This window comes from Cuculus canorus, chromosome 7, assembly GCF_017976375.1.
Source record: "Cuculus canorus isolate bCucCan1 chromosome 7, bCucCan1.pri, whole genome shotgun sequence".
NCBI lineage: Eukaryota > Metazoa > Chordata > Aves > Cuculiformes > Cuculidae > Cuculus > Cuculus canorus.
The window spans coordinates 12,797,179-12,816,604 of NC_071407.1; the positions used below are offsets into that span (position 1 = coordinate 12,797,179).

General features: G+C 44.9%; 1 protein-coding gene across 4 annotated transcripts in view; it reads left to right on the forward strand.

Annotated features, from left to right (window-relative positions):
- Nucleotides 1–19,426, forward strand: part of SH3PXD2A (SH3 and PX domains 2A) — a 253,653-nt gene that overhangs the window by 27,164 nt on the left and 207,063 nt on the right. For all 4 annotated transcript variants that reach the window (XM_054071937.1, XM_054071939.1, XM_054071938.1 and 1 more), the window contains exon 2: nucleotides 16,805–16,885. In XM_054071937.1, coding sequence (XP_053927912.1) covers nucleotides 16,805–16,885 — 81 coding nt within the window. The remainder of the gene's footprint in view (nucleotides 1–16,804; nucleotides 16,886–19,426) is intronic.

Below are 19,426 nucleotides of genomic sequence, written 5' to 3' on the forward strand. Positions count from 1 at the left end.
AGAGGCTGCACTTGTACAAGTCTAAGGGCTTTAATTTGTCACTTCTTTGGACAAAGTGACAAAGAGGAAGACCTCCATGGTCAGAGGCTGCAAGTAAGCAACAGAGTTAAGCATAGGCTCAAATCCCATCTAAACCTCTGGAATTTGGGCCCTTTCCTGAAGTGTAGCCTGTCCTTCAGTGCCTTGGCAGACTGGGCCTCCAAGATCACCGTTGTGATCTCCGCAGGCTGTTCAGTCTGTGTTCTGCACTTTCCATGAAGATTTTCTCTCCTGAGATCACATTTATCTGTGAGACTAAAGCAAAACGCTCGTTGTCTCAGTGTTTAGTAAAGAGTTGGTTACTGGGGAGGTGTTTCCTGTAACCATGAAGAACTGGAAACATCAGACCAACATCTCACAATCAGGTGAGACTTGCCTCTGTGTTTACAAGCCATGAGGAATTTTTTGGGTGATCTTTGTGTTGCTGGTGGAGGTGCCTCACAGGCAGCTCGAGGAAACAGGAATCACTTTCTCCAGAGCAGAGAAGGGTGGGTTGCAAGTGTGCGGGTCCAGGTTTTGCCCTTTCCTATCCCATCTAGGGCTGTCCTGGGCTTGCTGAGATGCTCCTGGAGACTGCTGATGGGAGCAGTGGTTTTGCACTGTGATCATCTGTATCTCAGGATTCGTGGTTTTACCCTCTGCTAAAACTACCGGTCAGTGTTCCAGCTGGATTCCCTTGCTTACCCTCAGGAGCAGTTTGGATGGATAACAGACAGGAGAGACTGTGGGAGCCTAATGGTGTGTCTTGTACCCGAGCCTGTGGCTTTCTCCTCTGGAAGAGCTTTGTTTTGTCTAACTTTGTCTCTTCCCTCAAGTGAAAGCAGCCACAGTGGCTGTGTCAGATGGGTTTTGGTATTTCTTGTGGGGAGACTTCCTCCTTGCTTGCTGCTTCCAGTGGGTTTTGGTTGACCTGGGAGCAGATTCCTGCCCCAGATTTATTTTCTTTTTTTTTTTTTTTTGGAAGCTTTTTTATTGGAAGATATCTCACAGGCCTCCAGACTGATGAATTGTCTCATCACTTTACCCAGGGGATATCCAGGATGTCCATTCCTTCTGCCTGAGGCAGACCAGGGCAAATCCTGGAGCAAGTGGTCCGGTGACATTGCTGAGGGCAGCCTCTCTCCTCTAATAGTCTGCATCTACTGGTGTGTGAGCAAAGTTGTTTTTTTTTTTTTTACCTGGTGACCTCCCAGATCACATCAGCAGGATGCAAACTGAGATAGGCTCAGGGAGATCGTGGGGCTTGAAGCCGGTGGCCTTCCTTCATACCTTGCCTTGATTTGCATGGCAGCCCATCCTCTCTTGACATAGAGCGATGCATAGAGGTGGATGGGAAGGGCAGCACTTTGCTAAAATGCAGGAGGCTATGGCTCATACCAGAGCGTGCTGATAGCACCATCCATGAACTGGGTGATTTTATATCTGTCTTTGTGTTGTTCCAAGGCAACAAGTGGTTTATGTTTAAAAAGTATTAATTTAATGTTATTGAAGCCTTGAGAAAAGACAGAGTGGGCCAAGCCCTGCTAGTTTTGCTCATGTTTCACTGGGCTGAAGAGGGTGAGAGTTGATCCTCTTTGGACATATTTCTACTCAAAGGGTGGTTGCAAGGGAGAGAAGAAAGGCAGGGGAATTACAACACTGAAAAAAAATCCTAGCTGAGCCTTGAGCCATTTTGCAATAAGACACTTCAGGGTGTGAGTTATGATGCTGTAATTCACACCTCATGCATTTTGTGGCATTCAGCCGACTGTTTAAGGTCCTATACAGGTAGGATCAATGATTTTGACTCAGCTTGCCCCATCGCCACCTCAGCCTTCAAGCGGAGATGGCTGCATGGAGAAGGCTGCAGAGCTTGGCTTTCCCTCCCCTGCTTTTTATTTTCTGTTTCCCATTGGCAACCAAAGCCGTGGCTGTTCCAGGCAGCCCTTGCATCTCCTTAATCCAAGCTGACTTTGTTGTATCTTGTAAGCAGATCCCTGGTCCTAGCAAAAAACTATGGACGTGCTAGGTAGTAAAGAAGCTGCATGTTGCTCTCCTGTGTCTGCATCTGCTCCTGTTACCCACTAGAAACATTTGGGGAAGTAAGAATAGGTGCCTGGGAGCAACAAAGTTTGAAATGGGTCAAGAAACTGTTGAGTGCATCCATCTTTATCTCAGTCTTCTACTTCAAATCTGCTCTGTAAAAGTGAACGCTTAGGGAAAGGATTTTCAAATCGGTTCATTGTTAAAGGTTTGGCAGGAGATATGTTCATTCTACACGTTGCTTCATGAATGGAGTAACCCATTTGCTGCCCTTGGGTGGGACAAAAATTGTTGTTGGCTCTCAGGACATCCTCTCTCAGGACAACCATGAGGCAGCAGAAAGTTTCTGCACCCTTTGGCCAAACTGACTGTCTAACCCATCAGCCCCATCATCTGCTTGTGCCTTGGAGTGTGTTGGCAAAGCAGCTGTGTGTCGAGCACTGCTCTGGAGCTGGCAGCTGAGCCAAGTCAAAGAGGAGCTTCTCTTGAAAATTGCCCATCCTCTTCCCAGGCTCCATGAGTGCAAATTACTGCTTGTCCATTACTAAATGCAGACGCTGACTTTGATCCATGCTGTGCCCATGCTGCGGCTGTTGGTGCACTGACAGTCTGGCTTGGCCAGCTGTCAGGATTATTATCGTTTTTGCATATCTGCTTCATGGTAAATTATAGCGATTCCTCCAGCTTCTTCCTGTGAGTAGCACTTCATTAATTGGATTTTAAAATCGTTCTGGGGACCTAGATTAAAAACTTTGAATCCTTTGAATGAGGATTGGAGTCAAATCCTCATTTTTAAAAAAGTCTGGCACTTGGAAGCATTGCATTACTATCAGTTGGACGCAGTGGCTATGACAGACGTATGACAGACGTATGCTGTTCACAAGACCAATCAAGCAGAGCAGCCGCATCCAAGTGATGTTGTGCAAGAGCTAAAGTGCCCTGCAAAGGACATGGGGCTGACCCTGCAAAGCTGCTTTCTGGACCACTGTGGACTGGCGATGCTGCATCATGCAGGACACAGGTCAGCATCAATTTGGGTGTCTCTGCACCGCGTAGACCTTTCCTTATTGTGCATCTACCTTAACTTCAGCCTTGTGGACAATAGATGTCTGTCTGGCACAGGATCCTCCTGCAGGCGGATGAAGAGGCACCTCCAGAGATGAATGTCCACCCTAGCCATGTGCTTACAGAAGGATCTGAAATGAATAGCTTTGACCAGTTTGAGATCCTGACTTTGAAATGTATAAAACTAGGACTTTTTCCTGAAATCCTGCCTAGCAAGTTCCTGCTGCCTCTAGCTGCAGCATGTGTTGAGTGCAGCTGTATTAGTCTTGAAAGTCTGCTGTTAGACAGCAGGTTTTGCTAGGCTTTGGGGAGGGGGTCACTCAACCAGATTAAATGGAGTTTCTCTCTGTGGAACATTAATAATTACCTTTAAGTGGCTAGGAATGGGAGAACATTCAGGCTTGAGGATTGAAAGGAAGAGGTTTGTTTATTATTCCAAGGTACTGTAAACCCTGAATTTGACAGAAATGTAAATGCATACAGTCATTTTCCTGATTCATATTTAGTACTGATTTCAGTGGAACATATAATATACGAGTGACCCTAAAAGGCTTATTTCTAAGGTGACACATGCTGACTTGCAGCCACACATTCTCCCTCCAAAAATGAGTAAGCTTTGGGGTATGTGTGGCTTGTGGCCGGGTTGTGATAGGCAGATGAGAAGGAATTAGTGTGGTCACCATCAGCGCCACCCTGACAGCACTGACAGAAAGTGCATTACCGAACGGCAGCGTGTGTCTCCAGAGGAGATGGGGAATTTGCTGCAGGACGGAGGCTATGCGAGTGACGAAACCCAGCCCAGGGTGATTGAGAATCCCTGGGGATGTTGTTCTCCCCAGCACCGAGAGGGTCCAGGCTTACTGTAGAGAGCTAAGGTGATGGCTTGTGCCAGTATGTGACCCAGGCTTGTGGGATGATTTGATGATCATATCCTTTGGCAATATAGTTTCAGCTACTGATGATAGCCACATTCCCATTTTTTACATCCTTTCAGAGGCCCATCTCCTTTGCACCCTCTGCAGAGTTTGGGAAGAAGCAGATTGGTTTGGTGAGCAGTGCAGGTCACTAGTGCAACTTGGGGACTTTCTCCTTTGGCTTCAGTACAGTCTGGAGACACATCTCCTAACTCCTCATCTGGGATATGAAATGAGACAATGTGATTGTCCTGTCCAGCAGCTATCCCTGTGCACAGCAGTTAAGTATATTTTCCTGTTATAGGGTCCTTATATTTGCATATTTTAGGAAAGGAGTGATGTTTTGAGCAGAAATGCCCAAAGCACAGTATTACTCCAGGCTGACAAAGCATATCCTCCCTATCCCAGAAAGGCAGAGTAAAGCTTGCTCATCCACAGAACCTGTAGCCCGGTGTGCCAAATACACAGCTGTCTTGACCACATTTATGTCTCTGCTCATGTGTGGCCCAAGCTGCAAACTACACAGTTGGAGATGGATGGGTTTACATGGTCCATGATAGTCCTGCGTGTCTGGGGTGGGAGAGGGTGTTCCTGCAAGTGGGAAGGCAGGAAGCCAAGCGTGGGAAAAGGAGCGGAAAGGAGGGTGATTGTGAGAAGAGTAGGAGGGAAGGAAAGAGCAGAGACAATAGTTCAACTTAGCAAAGAGGCAGTGATTGAGGGTGCGAGGATTTGGCAGAGTATCTTCCTGAACACCCGAAGTTCCACAGGAAGAAGGTAATTTTGAGTTTAATTCAGTGCTGTGCCCTGACAGGGAGGGATCTGTCCTGCATAGGACTCTTGCATCAGTTTTTCTGCCTTGGCCAGAAGACCTGAGGGGAATAAGGAGGGTTTTCCATATTTGCCTACTTTTTTGGCATTTCACAGAGAAATTTGGGTGTTTTTGCAAGAATAGAGAACACAATCATCTTCTTCTTTCACTCTTCTCCCCACAAGAAACTTGGATTTCTCCTAAGCCTGAAATCAAAGGTCACAGCGATGAAAGACTATTTTCCCAGTGACTTTGACATTGCATCTTCCTGCAGCTATGGAAATCTGTTCTCTGTTTTCCAAGAGTTGGTTTCACATTGTCAGGATTATCCTGTAAAGAACAAGTAGATTCAGTCTTACTTGTGTGGTCATACATTATAATCAAAGATCTACATGCATTGCACGTTTGCTGACTGGTGTCAGCAATCAGAATTTTGAGGATAGGTCTGTTTTTCAGTTGCTCTTCTAGTATTTTGCAATTAAAATGCAAATATTCATTTGTCAGTGTGTTATGCTGGCAGTCCTGCGATGCTTTGTTAGCTCATCAGTTGTTTTCACCTCAAGTTTTATCCTTCAGTTGTGCACAAAAAATGTAGTTGAACAAACTGTGTAGAAATTAGAAGAGTATTTCATAGCTGTTTTTTATCAGGGATTGTAGATCACGATCAAAGTGGTATATTTGTCAGGTCTGGCTTTGTGAATCCGAGAGTCTCTTAGTTTACATGAACTTTTTGTTTCTCTCTACCCAAATGAGTAGTAAAAAATATTATCCCACTATTCTATGGCAAAATCCCAGGAGAATTTCCATTATTTGGACTAAGAATGTCCCAGAGCTTTGTCATTGTTCTGGAAGGGCCTGGGGGGAGTTTTGCTCCCTTTCCCAGGCCCTTGGTTTGCTTTTCCAATGTTGCATCTGGGGGTCATATATAAGGTTACAAATCAAAGCTGGAAGATTTGCATGCTAATATAAACTACATGCAAGTGTTGATGCAGAGCAGGAATCCCAAACACAAGAAGCCGGAAGGGAGGCTGGGTTTTAGCAACACCTCTTTGCAATTGTGAGGCTGGATGCATAGTGAGTTTTTGTCACTTGTGTGAGTAAAGCTACGTACCAACAGTGTGCATTAATCTGTTCTGTGCCTGTGCATGAAACAGGGTCAGCAATATCATGGTGTGCTCTGTTTTGCATGGCCCCAGGCTGTGTGTGCTTTGAGCACCGTATAAGTGCTCCATAGCTGGAAAAACACATCAGTACGACCCTTGTGGTACAATGTAGTAGGGTCCTCGTTCTCAGAGCAGAAAGAAAGACCTTTGGAGAGTTCTCCCACAGGCATGAATAGCTGGGCAAAGATGCATGAGATTTGGTGTTAACTGGAAAACAGTGATCTCCAGATCATATATTCTCTGTCTTGTCAGTCTTGATGCATTTAACACAGTAGCAAGCAAATTCTTGTTAATTCTTCTTCGACAAAGTTGTTGTGGTAGCCTGGCCCCAGGGCACTCAATGACAAAAATCCCTTTGCCTTAAATATGAGCATAGCTCTACTCATCCCCTTTTGAACATCTCCTGAGTCAATTCTTCTTTTGCCAGTATCAATTCAGCTACTTCTCTCTCGAGTCTCTCTGCTATGGCAGCGTCCTTCCGATATTTTAGCAACCCCACTTTCACTTGAGGTTTCATTCAGCACTGTGAAGTGAATGAAATTCCTCCCATGCATTGATGACTCCGTAATGGCAGTCCAAAATAGGTGCAGGTTGTACTCATCTGGACTAAGGCTGAATTTAATTCACAAACATTGCCCTCATCTGAATGGTGCCAGCACCGACTGGACAGTATGATGATCTCCTATAGCTGAAGCTAGAAGCATGTGTTATAAGCTAAGTAGGGATTTTAAAGGAACTCATAGTTGGCCTCAATACTTAATAAAATTAATTTCAGTGGTAGCAGAATGAAATCAGTTTTGATTCAACTTTTAAAATCTGTTCCTGTAGAGAGAAGAAGGCAGGACAATGAAATTATCTTCACGTTTGAAAATAATTTTTAAAAGCTCCATGTCCCCTTTTTGTCTTTCCTTTACTGTGCAACTGTCATGATGGCTATAAGAGGTGAGAAGTGAGAGGCTAAAAGGACCTTCACCTCACTTCCACACCCAGCACTGGCACTGAGGACTTCTACGTTGAGACAGACCCTTCAAGGTTGACACATTTCTTTTCAGAACAACTTAAACTACAAGCTGACTTCTAAAACCAATTTAGGGAAAATTATGCATTTTTTGTGTTCAGTATCTTTCAGTGAAGTTTTCTTGAAGGACTTGAAATTCAAATATGAGAGGATCTATTTTGTCTGTTGATTGTTACTTTGCCTGATTCTCCTTCCTTTTTTGAAAGGAGCTTTTCTTCTTTCACCAGGACATTCTCATATTTTGGTGTCCTCATGAAATACCAACCACTTGATGGGGAGAAAGACACAAGCACAGACTTAAAATATAGTTTATAATTCAGGTGTGATCCAGATTTAAGAGGCAATAAGCTGAAAACTTTTTACCTTCAAGTGCAGCTGGATTATTTTCATTCGTTTGCCAAAGACAGCCTCTTTCACACCCAGGTGAGGTATTTGAAAAGCCGTGAGGGAACCAGTCTTCACAGGGAGCCTGTATGTTCATATTTCCATTTTACATTTGTTGCTTTGCTATTCTAATGCTCTGTGGGTTTAGAAGTTGTGTTTCTTAATTGTCTGTCAACTCTTAAATGGCAGAAACTCAGTCCTGTGTTTATTCTGCTCTACAAATAATTCCATAACATGTGGAAAGTAAATGTGGGTCGATAGAAACAGGTTGGAAACAGAATAGAAGGCCAATTTCTACTGTGCACAGGTGCTCTGTCTCCCTCCTGTGTGTACATTAGTGGGTGGATATTGCCTATTTGCCTTGTCTGCTCTTTCCTTGCAGAGAAGCTGCTATTCTGCTTCCTGAAGCTTTGGGAGATGGTAACAGGGAAGCCACCAAATATTTGCTAGCCCTGTTCCTTACTGTCTTTCCATATGCTTCTGTTATTGGATGAGCTGGAGATAATCTAGGAGCCTCGACAGGCCTTTGACGTGATCCAACGTATTAGCTAAAGAAACCCAAACAAAGCCCTGCTAATGCAGCACTAATATTGCACATCTGCAAAACTTAGACACATCATATTCTGCTCATACACCTCTAAGAATGAGGTTAAATGAAGTGATCAAACAAGCGGGGCAAGAAGCTCAGAGGTGGTTTGTAACCAACCTGCAGGGCTCCCAGCTGTTCCAGTTCTGCAGGGTTTCTAGTCAAGTTATTGTCACAGATCATGGGTGCAAATTCCACTTTTTTACCTTTTCATGCCTCTCATGACCATACAAATGACTGTACAATGACAAATACCGTGGGGAGGTTTTTCCCTTCATGGCTTATTTCTGTGATTTTATGGAAATTGTTAACATCTTCTCAGCAGGTGCTGTGAAGACCTGAAGTCATTGTTTAAAAACCTAAGTTGGCAAATGCAAAAAATCTTGAGGGGTGAAGATGAGCCTAAATAGAAATTTGAACCACAGCCTTTGAAATCTCATCAATCTATGAGAAAAATATGAGAGGCTAAGTATTGTCTTATTCTGCCTGTGTAAACATGATGAGCTGGATTTGTCATACAGACACAACCCTGTTGCTTGTCTGGTCTGTACCCCTGAAGCTAGGAAACCAACAAAAACATCTAGCCAGGTGCCTCTATACTCAAATGAGCTCTTCTTCCTGTGTTCCCAGGGATGTCTCCTGGCTGGTTTGAGGCAGTTGTTTGCTATTCTCATTTGTGTTTAAGTACCAGGATTTGTCGAAGAGAAATGGATTTCATCCTGGTTAGCTCTCCACCAGGAGGAAGGTCTGTGCCCATATAGGATGCAGTGGTGGTGGGGTTAGATAAACCAGAAAAGACCCAGCCTGAGTCTCAAGGGTACGGCTGGATACAGAGCTAGATATTAGTTTGAATTTCTTGTACGCAGAACAGATTTGATGGGATATGGCTGAAAAGAGAAGCAGCGTTAATCCAGCTTTAATCTTTTTGCACTGCTGTTTAGAGCTGAAACAGTATCCACAAAAGAACACAGTGAAGGCATTAAAACTCTCTCATCCCTCTTTCCCTCCACCCTTCTCTTTATAGATTTAATTAGATTGTAAATTAATTTGCAAATTGTGATGCAAACTGGAATTGCTCTTTCCTGTTCAAATTGTGTCTGTGGTGGCTGCTCACAGATGAGAAATATTGAATGCTGGAGCTCCCCAGTTTGTTCGTTCCTGGCATCCTGTAACTCTGCTTTGCTTCCAAAATGTAGGTATGTGCAACATTTGTCCCTGAGACCGGTGGGTCATTTTGGCTTTTTCAGTTACATTTCCCTCCTTGGTAATGGAAATGTGAGCTGGGTAAAGGGATGTCCGTGAAACCACATCTGTTCCGTGAAAAAGCCAGACGCCTCACACCTGCATACAGCCTGCGTCAGCCCCTGTGCTGAAGACTGCTCTAAGGCACCTTGCCACGGCAGCAACCACCCCACGAGCAGATTTCCTGGTTCGGGCTGCCTGGGTTTCATGTTTCTTCCAAGTCTCATTTCTGTTCCTCAGCTCACTCTTCAAATTACTTGGGCGAGAACATCTCCGGACTGGGCTTGAGAAGAGTTGTTCCTTGGACCTACTACAGCTGAGCTGTGGTCCCTTGGAGACTGTCTTGCTGAAAGGTGACATCATTGCATGACACCGGTGGTGGGCTCACCACTGGCTCAGGCATGAGGGTCTGGCTTCATCTCTGTGGGAATTTCCCAGGTCTTGCAGTGCTTTTCAGGGCTGGTCAGCTGGGCAAGGAGCCCATGCTTTGCACTCTGGATCCAGAGTCAAATGCAAAATTTCCGTAAATCTGAATGAGATCCAAAGCAAGGGAAGGCACAGGTGATGTATGCAGGAAGAGGGCTTACACTCTCTGTTCTTATTCCCAGGGCATTTTACTCTCCGTGCTGCAGCACTGGCTCTTGTATAGGGCAAGAATTGAGGACACTGGGGGCAATTATCCTGGGTGAAACCCTGGGTACTGGTGCCAGTGTATTCTGGGGTGAAAGAAAGCACCTAAAGCCAACCACACCGCTCCTGAAAAGCAACTAGCTTTGCTGCTTCAGCCTCCTGGGTACCAGAAGTGCTGTTATCACTCCAAATCTGGGTGTAGGCGAGCACTGATTTGTGCTTGTCAGAACATCGTTGACATTAAAAGGATTATGGAAACAGTAAGTCAGTGCAGTTGGTAATTTAGGACACAGATGCGTGTTGGCTTTGTAGAAGGCTGTTGCAGTTTGAGGTGTTTCAGTATAAACTCTGTGAACTAAATGAACCAGCTGAAATTGCGTAGGCCTTGTGGGAGCTGGGCTGACTTTGTGCGGAAGCTGACCAGAGAGCTTTCATGTGCAGAGCTGTGCTGGTAGAAAGTTTCCAGCTCACAGGCACTGATAGCATCTGAATACGTGGAGGGAGGGAAAAGGAGTGTCTTTTCCAACTCAGTCATGATTTGCTGGAGGACAAACATCCAACTCTTTCATATGAGACTTTGAAGAAGCTGACATTTTCCACTATAAAAGGCATTATGGTGATGGTATCTGCATACAAATTGCACCATAGTGGTGTTTTTGCATTCATAAAACTATCTTAATAGCTGGTATTTACTGTAGTTACTCATTAAAGAGTAACAGCACCCTTTCTTGTGGGTGCAGGCATATTTCTAGTCTCTTCACTGTGATCCTGTCTCCGCCAATAGCTCATGTATTTGTGGATGTTCTTATCTCGGTGTCATCAGACTGCTCATTGCAGGCATTTATCTTCCACTCCAGCTCATCTGGGTGTAGAAACCAAAACATTACCCTCTAAAAAGCCAATTTAAAAATCGGTAACATGAGAATAACCTGGGCTCTTTACATTTGAGTTTTGTGCCAACTGGAAATTTGCCATTAAAAACAAGACACTCAATGATAAAGTTGTGCCCAATGACATTTTAGTGAATGCTCTTTGTAGTAGGAAGTCGTCTCCCTTCATCACTTGGCGTAGGCAGTAAGAGGGAGAGCAATAACTTCAGTTTGCAATAAATTTTCTGCTCTGTGGTGGGTAAAGTGGAAGTTACCCACAGCTAGAATTAAACAATAATTAGCAGCTGATAAAATCCCCCTGACATCCTGCACCTTCTTTCATGCAGCATGAGTATTAAGAGCTGCTTATCAAGCTCAGTTTCTGATTAATATTCTTCAGTTTGTACAGGTCCGCTTCTGGTTTCCCTGAAGAAAGATTTATTTTAAAATACATAGTAGACTAAAAAAAGACTGGGGTTGTTAAATTAAAAATTGAATGTTCTTAGTGGATAGAGCATCCAGTAATTGTGCAGAAAGTTGTTGATTATTTGTACTTCAATTATTACTTATTGCTCAGAGCTCTTTTTTTTTTTCTTGTTAAGGATTTTTAAGGTGAAGCATTTGCTACAGCATTTTGACTTCTTTAAGGTCACAAACATGGCAGATACGTAAAGCAGGTCTTTTACTTTATGTAATTAATTATTGTGGTAATTTGTGATTTGCAATCATGATTAAAGTTTCGTTTTGTACACATAAGGACTGTAGGAAAACGCTATGCTTGCACTGAAGAGCTTGCTTCAAGACATGTAAAATGCTTTGATTTTTATCATCTTTTGTCGAGAAGCAGCGCACCGAAGGGTTGGGATGCTCCCGTGGGCAGGACCAGCTCTGCGCTGCAGTGGTGGCTTGCGGGGCTTGGTTTCGGGGAGTTGTCGAATGCCACAGAAAGCCTTTCCTTAGCTCTGCAGGCAGCTTGCTAGATTGGTGCTGGGCCTGCAGGGCGCTGGAGCGTGGGATGGCTCTCCATATTTATCTGATATTTCCTGCTGCCTCCTTATCCTCTTGTGGTTTCATGACCTTAGGCTCCCCTAGGACTGCTTTTCTCGTTCTCCCCAGGGATATCGTTGATCGCTTTCACAGTGACCCCTTTTAAGATCTGAACAAAAAAATGACGAGGTGAGCTGATGTAATGTTTGCTGCTCATGAAAAGTTTATGGGTCCGGCTAAGGCAGCAGAAGCGAATAATCACCAAACTCTGATCTCTGAGGGACAGAAATGTGATATTTAAGGCTCTTGAGACCTCTAGATCTTGCTTTTAAAATCTGGCATTTTACAGATCTTTTCTGAGCTCAAGCGAACAGTTATTCCCCATTATTTGAAATGGTGGCTTTCAAGAAGCAATTTGATTTACGCAAAAAGCAAAGAAAATCAATAGCCGTTTCAGATTTTGCACCTGTGTCCCACCAAGCAGATTTTTAGCCTGTTCTTTTCTCGCTTCACAGAGCTCCAAGTTATGATTAATGGCTTTTCTTGCTCCTGCTACAGTCTTCCCATGAAACACAAGTCAGTGTATCTGCATGCCACCCGATTCATCTCTTGCTGACCTTGAAAAGACTTAAGGCTCAAAAATATTTGATTACTAGTTTAAATGTGCAGCAAAATCCTGGCTTGATTGAAGTCAGTGGCAACTTCATTCCTGCAAAACCTGGATTTCAGAGCTAGGACCATTTCTGCACTGTGCAGTGAATTCCAGCTCCTACATCCGCTCCCTGCACCAAACACATCCAGCTTCTTGCCCAGGATGTCCCTTTGCACTGAGCTCTGCCCGACCTTTTGACGGGGTGTTGTGCCACTTATTGCACCACTGGACAATGCTGGACTCTTAAAGCAGGATTAACTCCTGTCTGCACTAGGGCTAGATCAAGCAGATTTACAGGCTGTTAAAAATTTTTGGGGACATAGTTTTTGTGGGTTCTGAAGAGTAGCATGAAGAAGCCTGAAATGCCATGAAATTCAAAAAGCCTGGATGTCTGTGGCATATGTGTTCTTTTTTGTCTCCTAGCTCCTGGAGAAAAAAATACATAATTAAAGGAAAAATATAATCTTTATTCACATGTACAGTATGCTTCCCCTATCCCTGTCTCATCTCCTTTGTGAGAACCCGGGGCCAGCATTACAGTATTTTAAGTTGCTTTTGGATCCCAGTCAGCTCCCATCTGTCATAATCTGTTTTTAATCAAATGGGTTTTCCATCTGAAAGTAGCTGTTGGATAGAGAATGAGTAGAAATATTTGTGTTGTGAATTAGCTCAGAGTGAAGCTACAATTTTTTTTTTTTTTTCTTCTTATAACAAACATGTGGAAAAATATTCTTTAGTGTAGTATGCCTGAAAACTGGCAACAGCAGCTTCCTTCCCAGGCTCCGATTCCTCTGGCTTGTCTATACGAGTAAGATCTTTAAAGGGGACCTGAAATCTTCATGTTATGCAGTCTTATCTCCCCTTTGCAAAGCAGGTCACTTACTGGTATCACCCTTGTGGATATGGGTACTGTGAGGAGGGAGGTTGAGTGGCTTAGTTGTCTGGAGAAATAGGTTATTCCTCTGCAGTGTCTCCTGGGTTTGCTGAGAGCCGTGCTGTCACCTCTGAGCATCTTTCCTTTGCCAGCTTCGACGGTCCCTGCTCTGGTAGGAGCAGCAGATAGGTTTGATCCAATGAATGAGTTAAATTCAGGCTCTTAGTCTGTACCCTCAGTGCTCTATGAAAGGCCCCATATTTCCTTAACAGCTTGTGCTCAGTGTGTCCAGTTCTCAGACACTGTGAAACTGGGCCACAGGAGAAGGAGCAAACAGATTTGGGAACTGAATGTGGTTGTAGCAAGCAGAGAGGAAAGTGAAGCTGCAAGGCCTCTCTGGTTTCCAGGACATCCGAGGACACCTCTCTGCTACTGGGAAAGAAGGGAAAAATCCCGCAGTGGTCCTTGCAAAACCGTTAAGACTGTTCCTCAACATTGTTCCAGGGACTTTCACGCAACACTTCTGTTGTTAAAAGTACAGAAGAAATCACCCTGCATCAGCACCTTGGAAGATGGGCTGGTGTCCCTGGGGACAGGGGGAAGAGGATGATGCCTATCTGTCCCTCAAAACTGGAGACAGAGCACTTCACTTCTGCATCTGTGGCAAAAGGGAGGAGGGCTCTTGCTGCAGCACTGGGGCTGAGGGAGGAGGGATGCTTTCCTGTTTCCTCTGCCAGATTCTTATCTCACTCCATATGTGAAACCTGGAAATTGGTTTAAAGATCTAGGAGCTGGCCTTAGCTGTGATTTCCATTACATGGACGTTGCCTAGTCACCCTCAGTGGTCCCCCTCGATGGCTCCATCCTGTGTTTGCTGAAGTCTTGTTGTGTGTCTGTCATCAAGGCAGCAGAACCAGTGTTTGGCTTGAAGGCCAGTGTGTGAGAGGGCAGATTCTGGCTTATTTTTTTCCTCTTTTTAAAAAAAAAAAAAAATGTTTTGGAGGTACTAGGGTCAAAAGGAAACATTTTTGTGTTTTATTTATATAATATATGTATATGTGGGCATGCACGCGCAAATTTTTTATTGCAGCTTCCCGCAAAACAATGTTTCTGTAAGGTGGTTGTTTTGGGGATGGACTTGGGCTGAACAAGGGAAATCCTGGACTTGTTGTGGGCTTGTGTTGCTGTTTCCACTGCTGTAAGAAAACACTGTCATGCTCACTGACCTGCTTTACATCACCTTTGAATCGGTCTGATAGGTGCCAGAGTTGGTGAGTGGCACAACATGGCCCAGCAAAGGCTGCATGCTGTAGGGCTGAGCTGTTTTTACGTGTGTATGGATGTACATAAGAAGTTGTGTTGCACAGCTGTGATCCCACAGTCCCCCTGGAGCTGAGTTACCTCTGAATTTCCTTGTGGAACAAGAGTCACATCTTGCCTGGAAACAGCCATGGTCACATTTCCGTATTCAATGAAAACCTAGAGCATGGGGTTGGAGATCAGCAGCCCACGATGGGTTGTTGCTTCAGGGATGGAATTGCTCTCCCAGCCTTGCCTGTAACAGGCCCTGAGACTCTCCAGACAGGCAGAGGTGGAGGGTGGGATCTGCCACCATGGACCAGAAAATGTGCCATCACTCAAAGCTTTAAACCCAGGAGAGCAAAATTGATGGGAGCTGGTGATGGGGATGAGTGGGATTACACTGGTTCTTCTCCTTGTAGCTCTACTAAAGGCTGCAACAGAGCAATGGCTTTAATTTAGGCTAGTCCTGCATCCAGGACTATATTCCTTTTTATGGACAGGAGCAGTCAGTGAAATGTGGAATTGAACTATGCTGACTTTAATAGTAAGGCAAGATATTCTCCGTGTATTCTGCCTCCTGAGCTAGAAGATGGAGAGGGGGAGCAGAACAGAGCTCCAATGATCCAAGAGGAAATGGTTAGAGACCTGCTTGGACAATTAGGCATTCAAAAGTCTGTTGGGCCAGATGGGATCCACCCAAGGATATTAAAGGAGCTGGCGGAGGTGCTCACCAAATCCCTTTCCATCATCTACCAGCAGTCCTGGCTGACTGAGGAAGTTCCATTTGACTTCAGGCTGGCAAACGTTATGCTCATTTACAAGAAGGGTTGGAGGGAGGATCCAGAGAACTACAGGCCTATCAGTGTGACTTCAGTTCGTTCCCCGGAAGGTCGTTGAGCAGGTCATCTCGAGTGCTATCACACAACACACAAAAGACAACCAGGTGATCAGGCCCAGTCAGCATGGGTTTATGAAAGGCAGGTCCTGCCAAACTAACCTGATCTCCTTCTATGACAAGGTGACATGCTTAATGGATGAGGGAAATGCTGTGGATATAGTGTACCTGGACTTTAGTAAAGCCTTTGACGCCATTTCTCACACTATTCTGCCTGAGAAACTGGCTGCCATTGGCCTGGACTGGTGCACCCTCTGCTGGGTAAAAAAATGGCTGACTGGCTGGGTCCAAGGAGTGTGGTAAACCTGGCTGGAGGCCAGTCTCAAGTAGCGTTCCACAGGGCTCGGTGCCGCGTCTGTTCTGTTCAACGTCTTTATCAACGACCTGGTTGAAAGGATTGAACGTACCCTTAGTAAGTTTGCAGATGACACTAAGCTGGGAGGAAGTGTCAAACCGCTTGAGGGAACGGAGGCTCTAAAATGGGATCTTCACAGGCTGGACCAATGGGCTGAGACCAATGGCATGAGGTTTAACAAGGCCAAATGCTGGGTCCTGCACTTGGGGCACAACAACCCTATGCAGTGCTACAGACTAGGAGAAGTCTGGCTAGAAAGCTGCCTGGAGGAGAAGGACCTGGGGGTGCTGGTTGACAGCCGACTGAACATGAGCCAGCAGTGTGCCCGGATGGCCAAGAATGCCAATGGCATCTTGAACCTGTATCAGAAACAAGATAGCCAGCAAGACCAAGGAAATTATTGTGTGCCTGTACTTGGCTTTGGCGAGGCCGCACCTCAAATATTGTGTTCAGTTTTAGGCCTTTCACTAGAAGAAGGACATTGAGGTCCTGGAACGTGTCCAGAGACGAGCAACGAAGATAGTGAAGGGGCAGGAGAACAAGCCTTTTGAGAGTCAGCTAGGGGAACTGAAGTTGTTTAGCCTGGAGGACAAGAGGCTGGGGGGAGATCTTATCATTGCCTACAACAACCTGAAAGGAGGTTGTAGCGAGGTGGGTGTTGGTCTCTTCTCCCAAGTGACAGGCGATAGGATGAGAGGTGATGTCCTCAAGCTGCACCAAAGGAGGTTCAGATTAGACATCAGGAAAAATGTCTTCACTGAAAGGGTTCTCAGGCACTGGCAGAGGCTGCCCAGGAGCGTGGTTCAGTCACCATCCCTGGAGGTATTTAAAAGATGGGTAGATGAGGTGCTCGGGGATATGGTTTAGTAGTGGACAAGTACAATTGAGCTTGATCTCAAAGGTCTTTTACAACCAAATGATTCTATGACTGTTCAGCCTTTGGATGCATCCTGTGCTTCCATGGCCCACACTGACTTATGTTTTCTTTTCCCTGAACAGGTCTATATCATCAATGTAACATGGTCTGACCTGACTTCCCAGATCATCTACCGGAGATACAGCAAGTTCTTTGACCTGCAGGTAAGTCTAACATAAAATATTTTTTTCTACTCACACTTCTGGTCATGTTCCTAGCTGGGTTAATAGTGCTTTTAAATAAGGCTTTGTGCATATTCAGTCTGTTACATGTCATGATCTTGAAGCTTTTCAGACTCTGTTCTTGTAGGGTATAAGATAAGTGGGTGGTATGCTCACAGTGAATAACTTGAACTGTAAAGACATTTAAAGCTGACATTTTCGTGAATGGTTCCTATTGAAGAGGGAGCTAATTTTAAATACTTGAGATGCACTTACAACAGAAAGGTAGCTACATATTTGGCCACCAGAAACTACTTGCCCAAGCTGCTGAAAACAACAGAGCTTTTGCACACTCCCACAGCAATTCAATAATGGAGATGGTAGTGGAAACCTTCCAGACCTTCCTCCTAACTGTCTACCCAGGGAGCTGGTGTCCTGCCTCCAGCTGTTTTGTACAGCTTCTTTGCTGTATTCCATGCCTGTATACTTAGGTTTCTTGAAAAGCTTTCTTGCTGAATAGTTGTTGGCTGAAGTCTGAAGCCAAGAAACTAGAAAAGTCCAAAATACAAAGTTTCATTGTGGCATCAGCTACTTCATTTGTGGTGCTGCTCCATGGAACCTGCAAGGGTAGAGAGAGCTATCTGGCTGGTGTTCTGTTTAGCTATGACCCAGATCCACTGATACCTTTATATCAGTATATGTCTGCAAAATTGTAGTTGCCTGGGGTTGTGAAATCTCTCTTTGGAGATAGGTAAAAACAAAAGCTATGGTTCGACAGACTCCTGAACTTTGGGGGAAACGTTGATTTTGGTCTGGAGCTCGTGTTTGGAGCTTGGTTGTGATTAGAATATCAAGTGAGCCCCCACAGGTTTAAGGGTCTACACAGCTGGCTGAACTGTGTCCTGGTAAATAACTTTGAGCGGGCTTGTCCAGATAAATTAGGGGGAAAAAAAAATGTTCCTCCCTTGGGTACTTAATCTGAGATTCCCTGAAGAGTTCTATCTTCATCATTGTTCCCCCCCTTATGTGTCATTTCTGGTATGTGGACATCTGAAGTCTCTAGCCTGTTTTACAAGCTATATTAGTTATGGCTTCCTGCCTTTGCTAGTGAAGAACTGGACCATTTCTATAGCCAGTCCTGATGTCTGTTTGCTGTGTGACTGGAGGGCAAAAGAAGGATGTTCTCAAGCTTCCTCTTGTCCTCCTCTCCACTTCTTACTGACCTGAAGCACCAGGCCTGCCAGCCCCACTGTTGTGAGAAGTATGTCAGTGGCTTCTTTGAGTCTGATGTACCTGCTAAAGATGCACAGCTCCATAATCACAAACATTTGTTGTTGGTGTGCGGATTGTGGCCTTCTTTTTCTTTTTGCCCCAGTTCTGTTTTCATGTATATGTTCTTCTAGGTCTCCTGGCCTTTCCTTGTAGGTTTGAAAAGTTCCCATGAAGCGTGGAGTTATCAATGGAGTTAGTGTGTTGGACAGGAAATGATGTCTCAATCAGGGAGTGAGTCCTGAAAGGTCCCATTGATAAGTGCAAGGGGGGCCTAGCAGCAGTGGAAAACTCCCATTTGCACAACGCTTCTCCCTCCACAAGAAAATACGACAAGAAAGTAACCTAATTCCCTTCCTTAACCCTTTTCTCTCCCATGGATCCCCATCAGGGCCACCACCGTGTAGGCAGTGACAGCCCTCTGCAACAGCTTCTTTAGCTTTTGCAGCTTGAGGTGCACAGTCACTGAAACTGAGGTCCTCATCTGGGGTTTCCATAGTCTTGTCATGCTTCTGTGAACATGTCGCTGTGGAGGTCCATGTCTCAGTCTCCCAGATGTAAAATGGAACAAGGCCCTGTGTGCTCAGGCTTCCCGTAAGGTGCTTTTAGATTCTCAGAGGTGATTCTTCTTTTGCTGCTAGTCTGGGCTCTTGATGCTGCCAGAGCATCTCTTAGGTGAGGCAAGGGAAATGGCTGTTGGGCCTTGCATTGCAATTTCCATGTACAACTGCAATGAAACCAGCAATGGTAGCTTGAAAACCACATGAAAGATTAGGGCATTTAGGGAAATATTGGTGTTTTGGGAAACTCATGGCTTGATGTGTAGGAATTCTTGCTCAACAGCAAATGCTGCTTTACCACAGCACAAGGGTAAGGAGGAGTGGAAAGCTTCATGGAGAAGCCCTGCAGCGCCTTTTCCAGCAGCTTGCAATTGTGCAGGTTTAATGCTTGATTAATGGCTCTCTGTCTCTGATGAACCTGCTTCAAGTGTCTCTAGCTTCAAGCAGCTGCAACAAGGAGATTTTCATGGCAGTAATAAGAGAATCCTCCTGGTGTTGTAAAGTAGCTGTTTCAGGGTTTAGCAGTGAAGGATGCTCCATGTTTGCTGCCTGAACCATGACTGGCCTGTAGTGGGGCACTAGGCTGTGCTGCTCCTTGCCTTGCAGACAGCAATTCACATTCATGATAAGATTCTCTGGATGGAGGAGCAATGTTTCCAGTGGAAAGCCCAGGGCAGAGCCTTTCATGATGAAAGTTGGAGAGCAGCATGGAAGT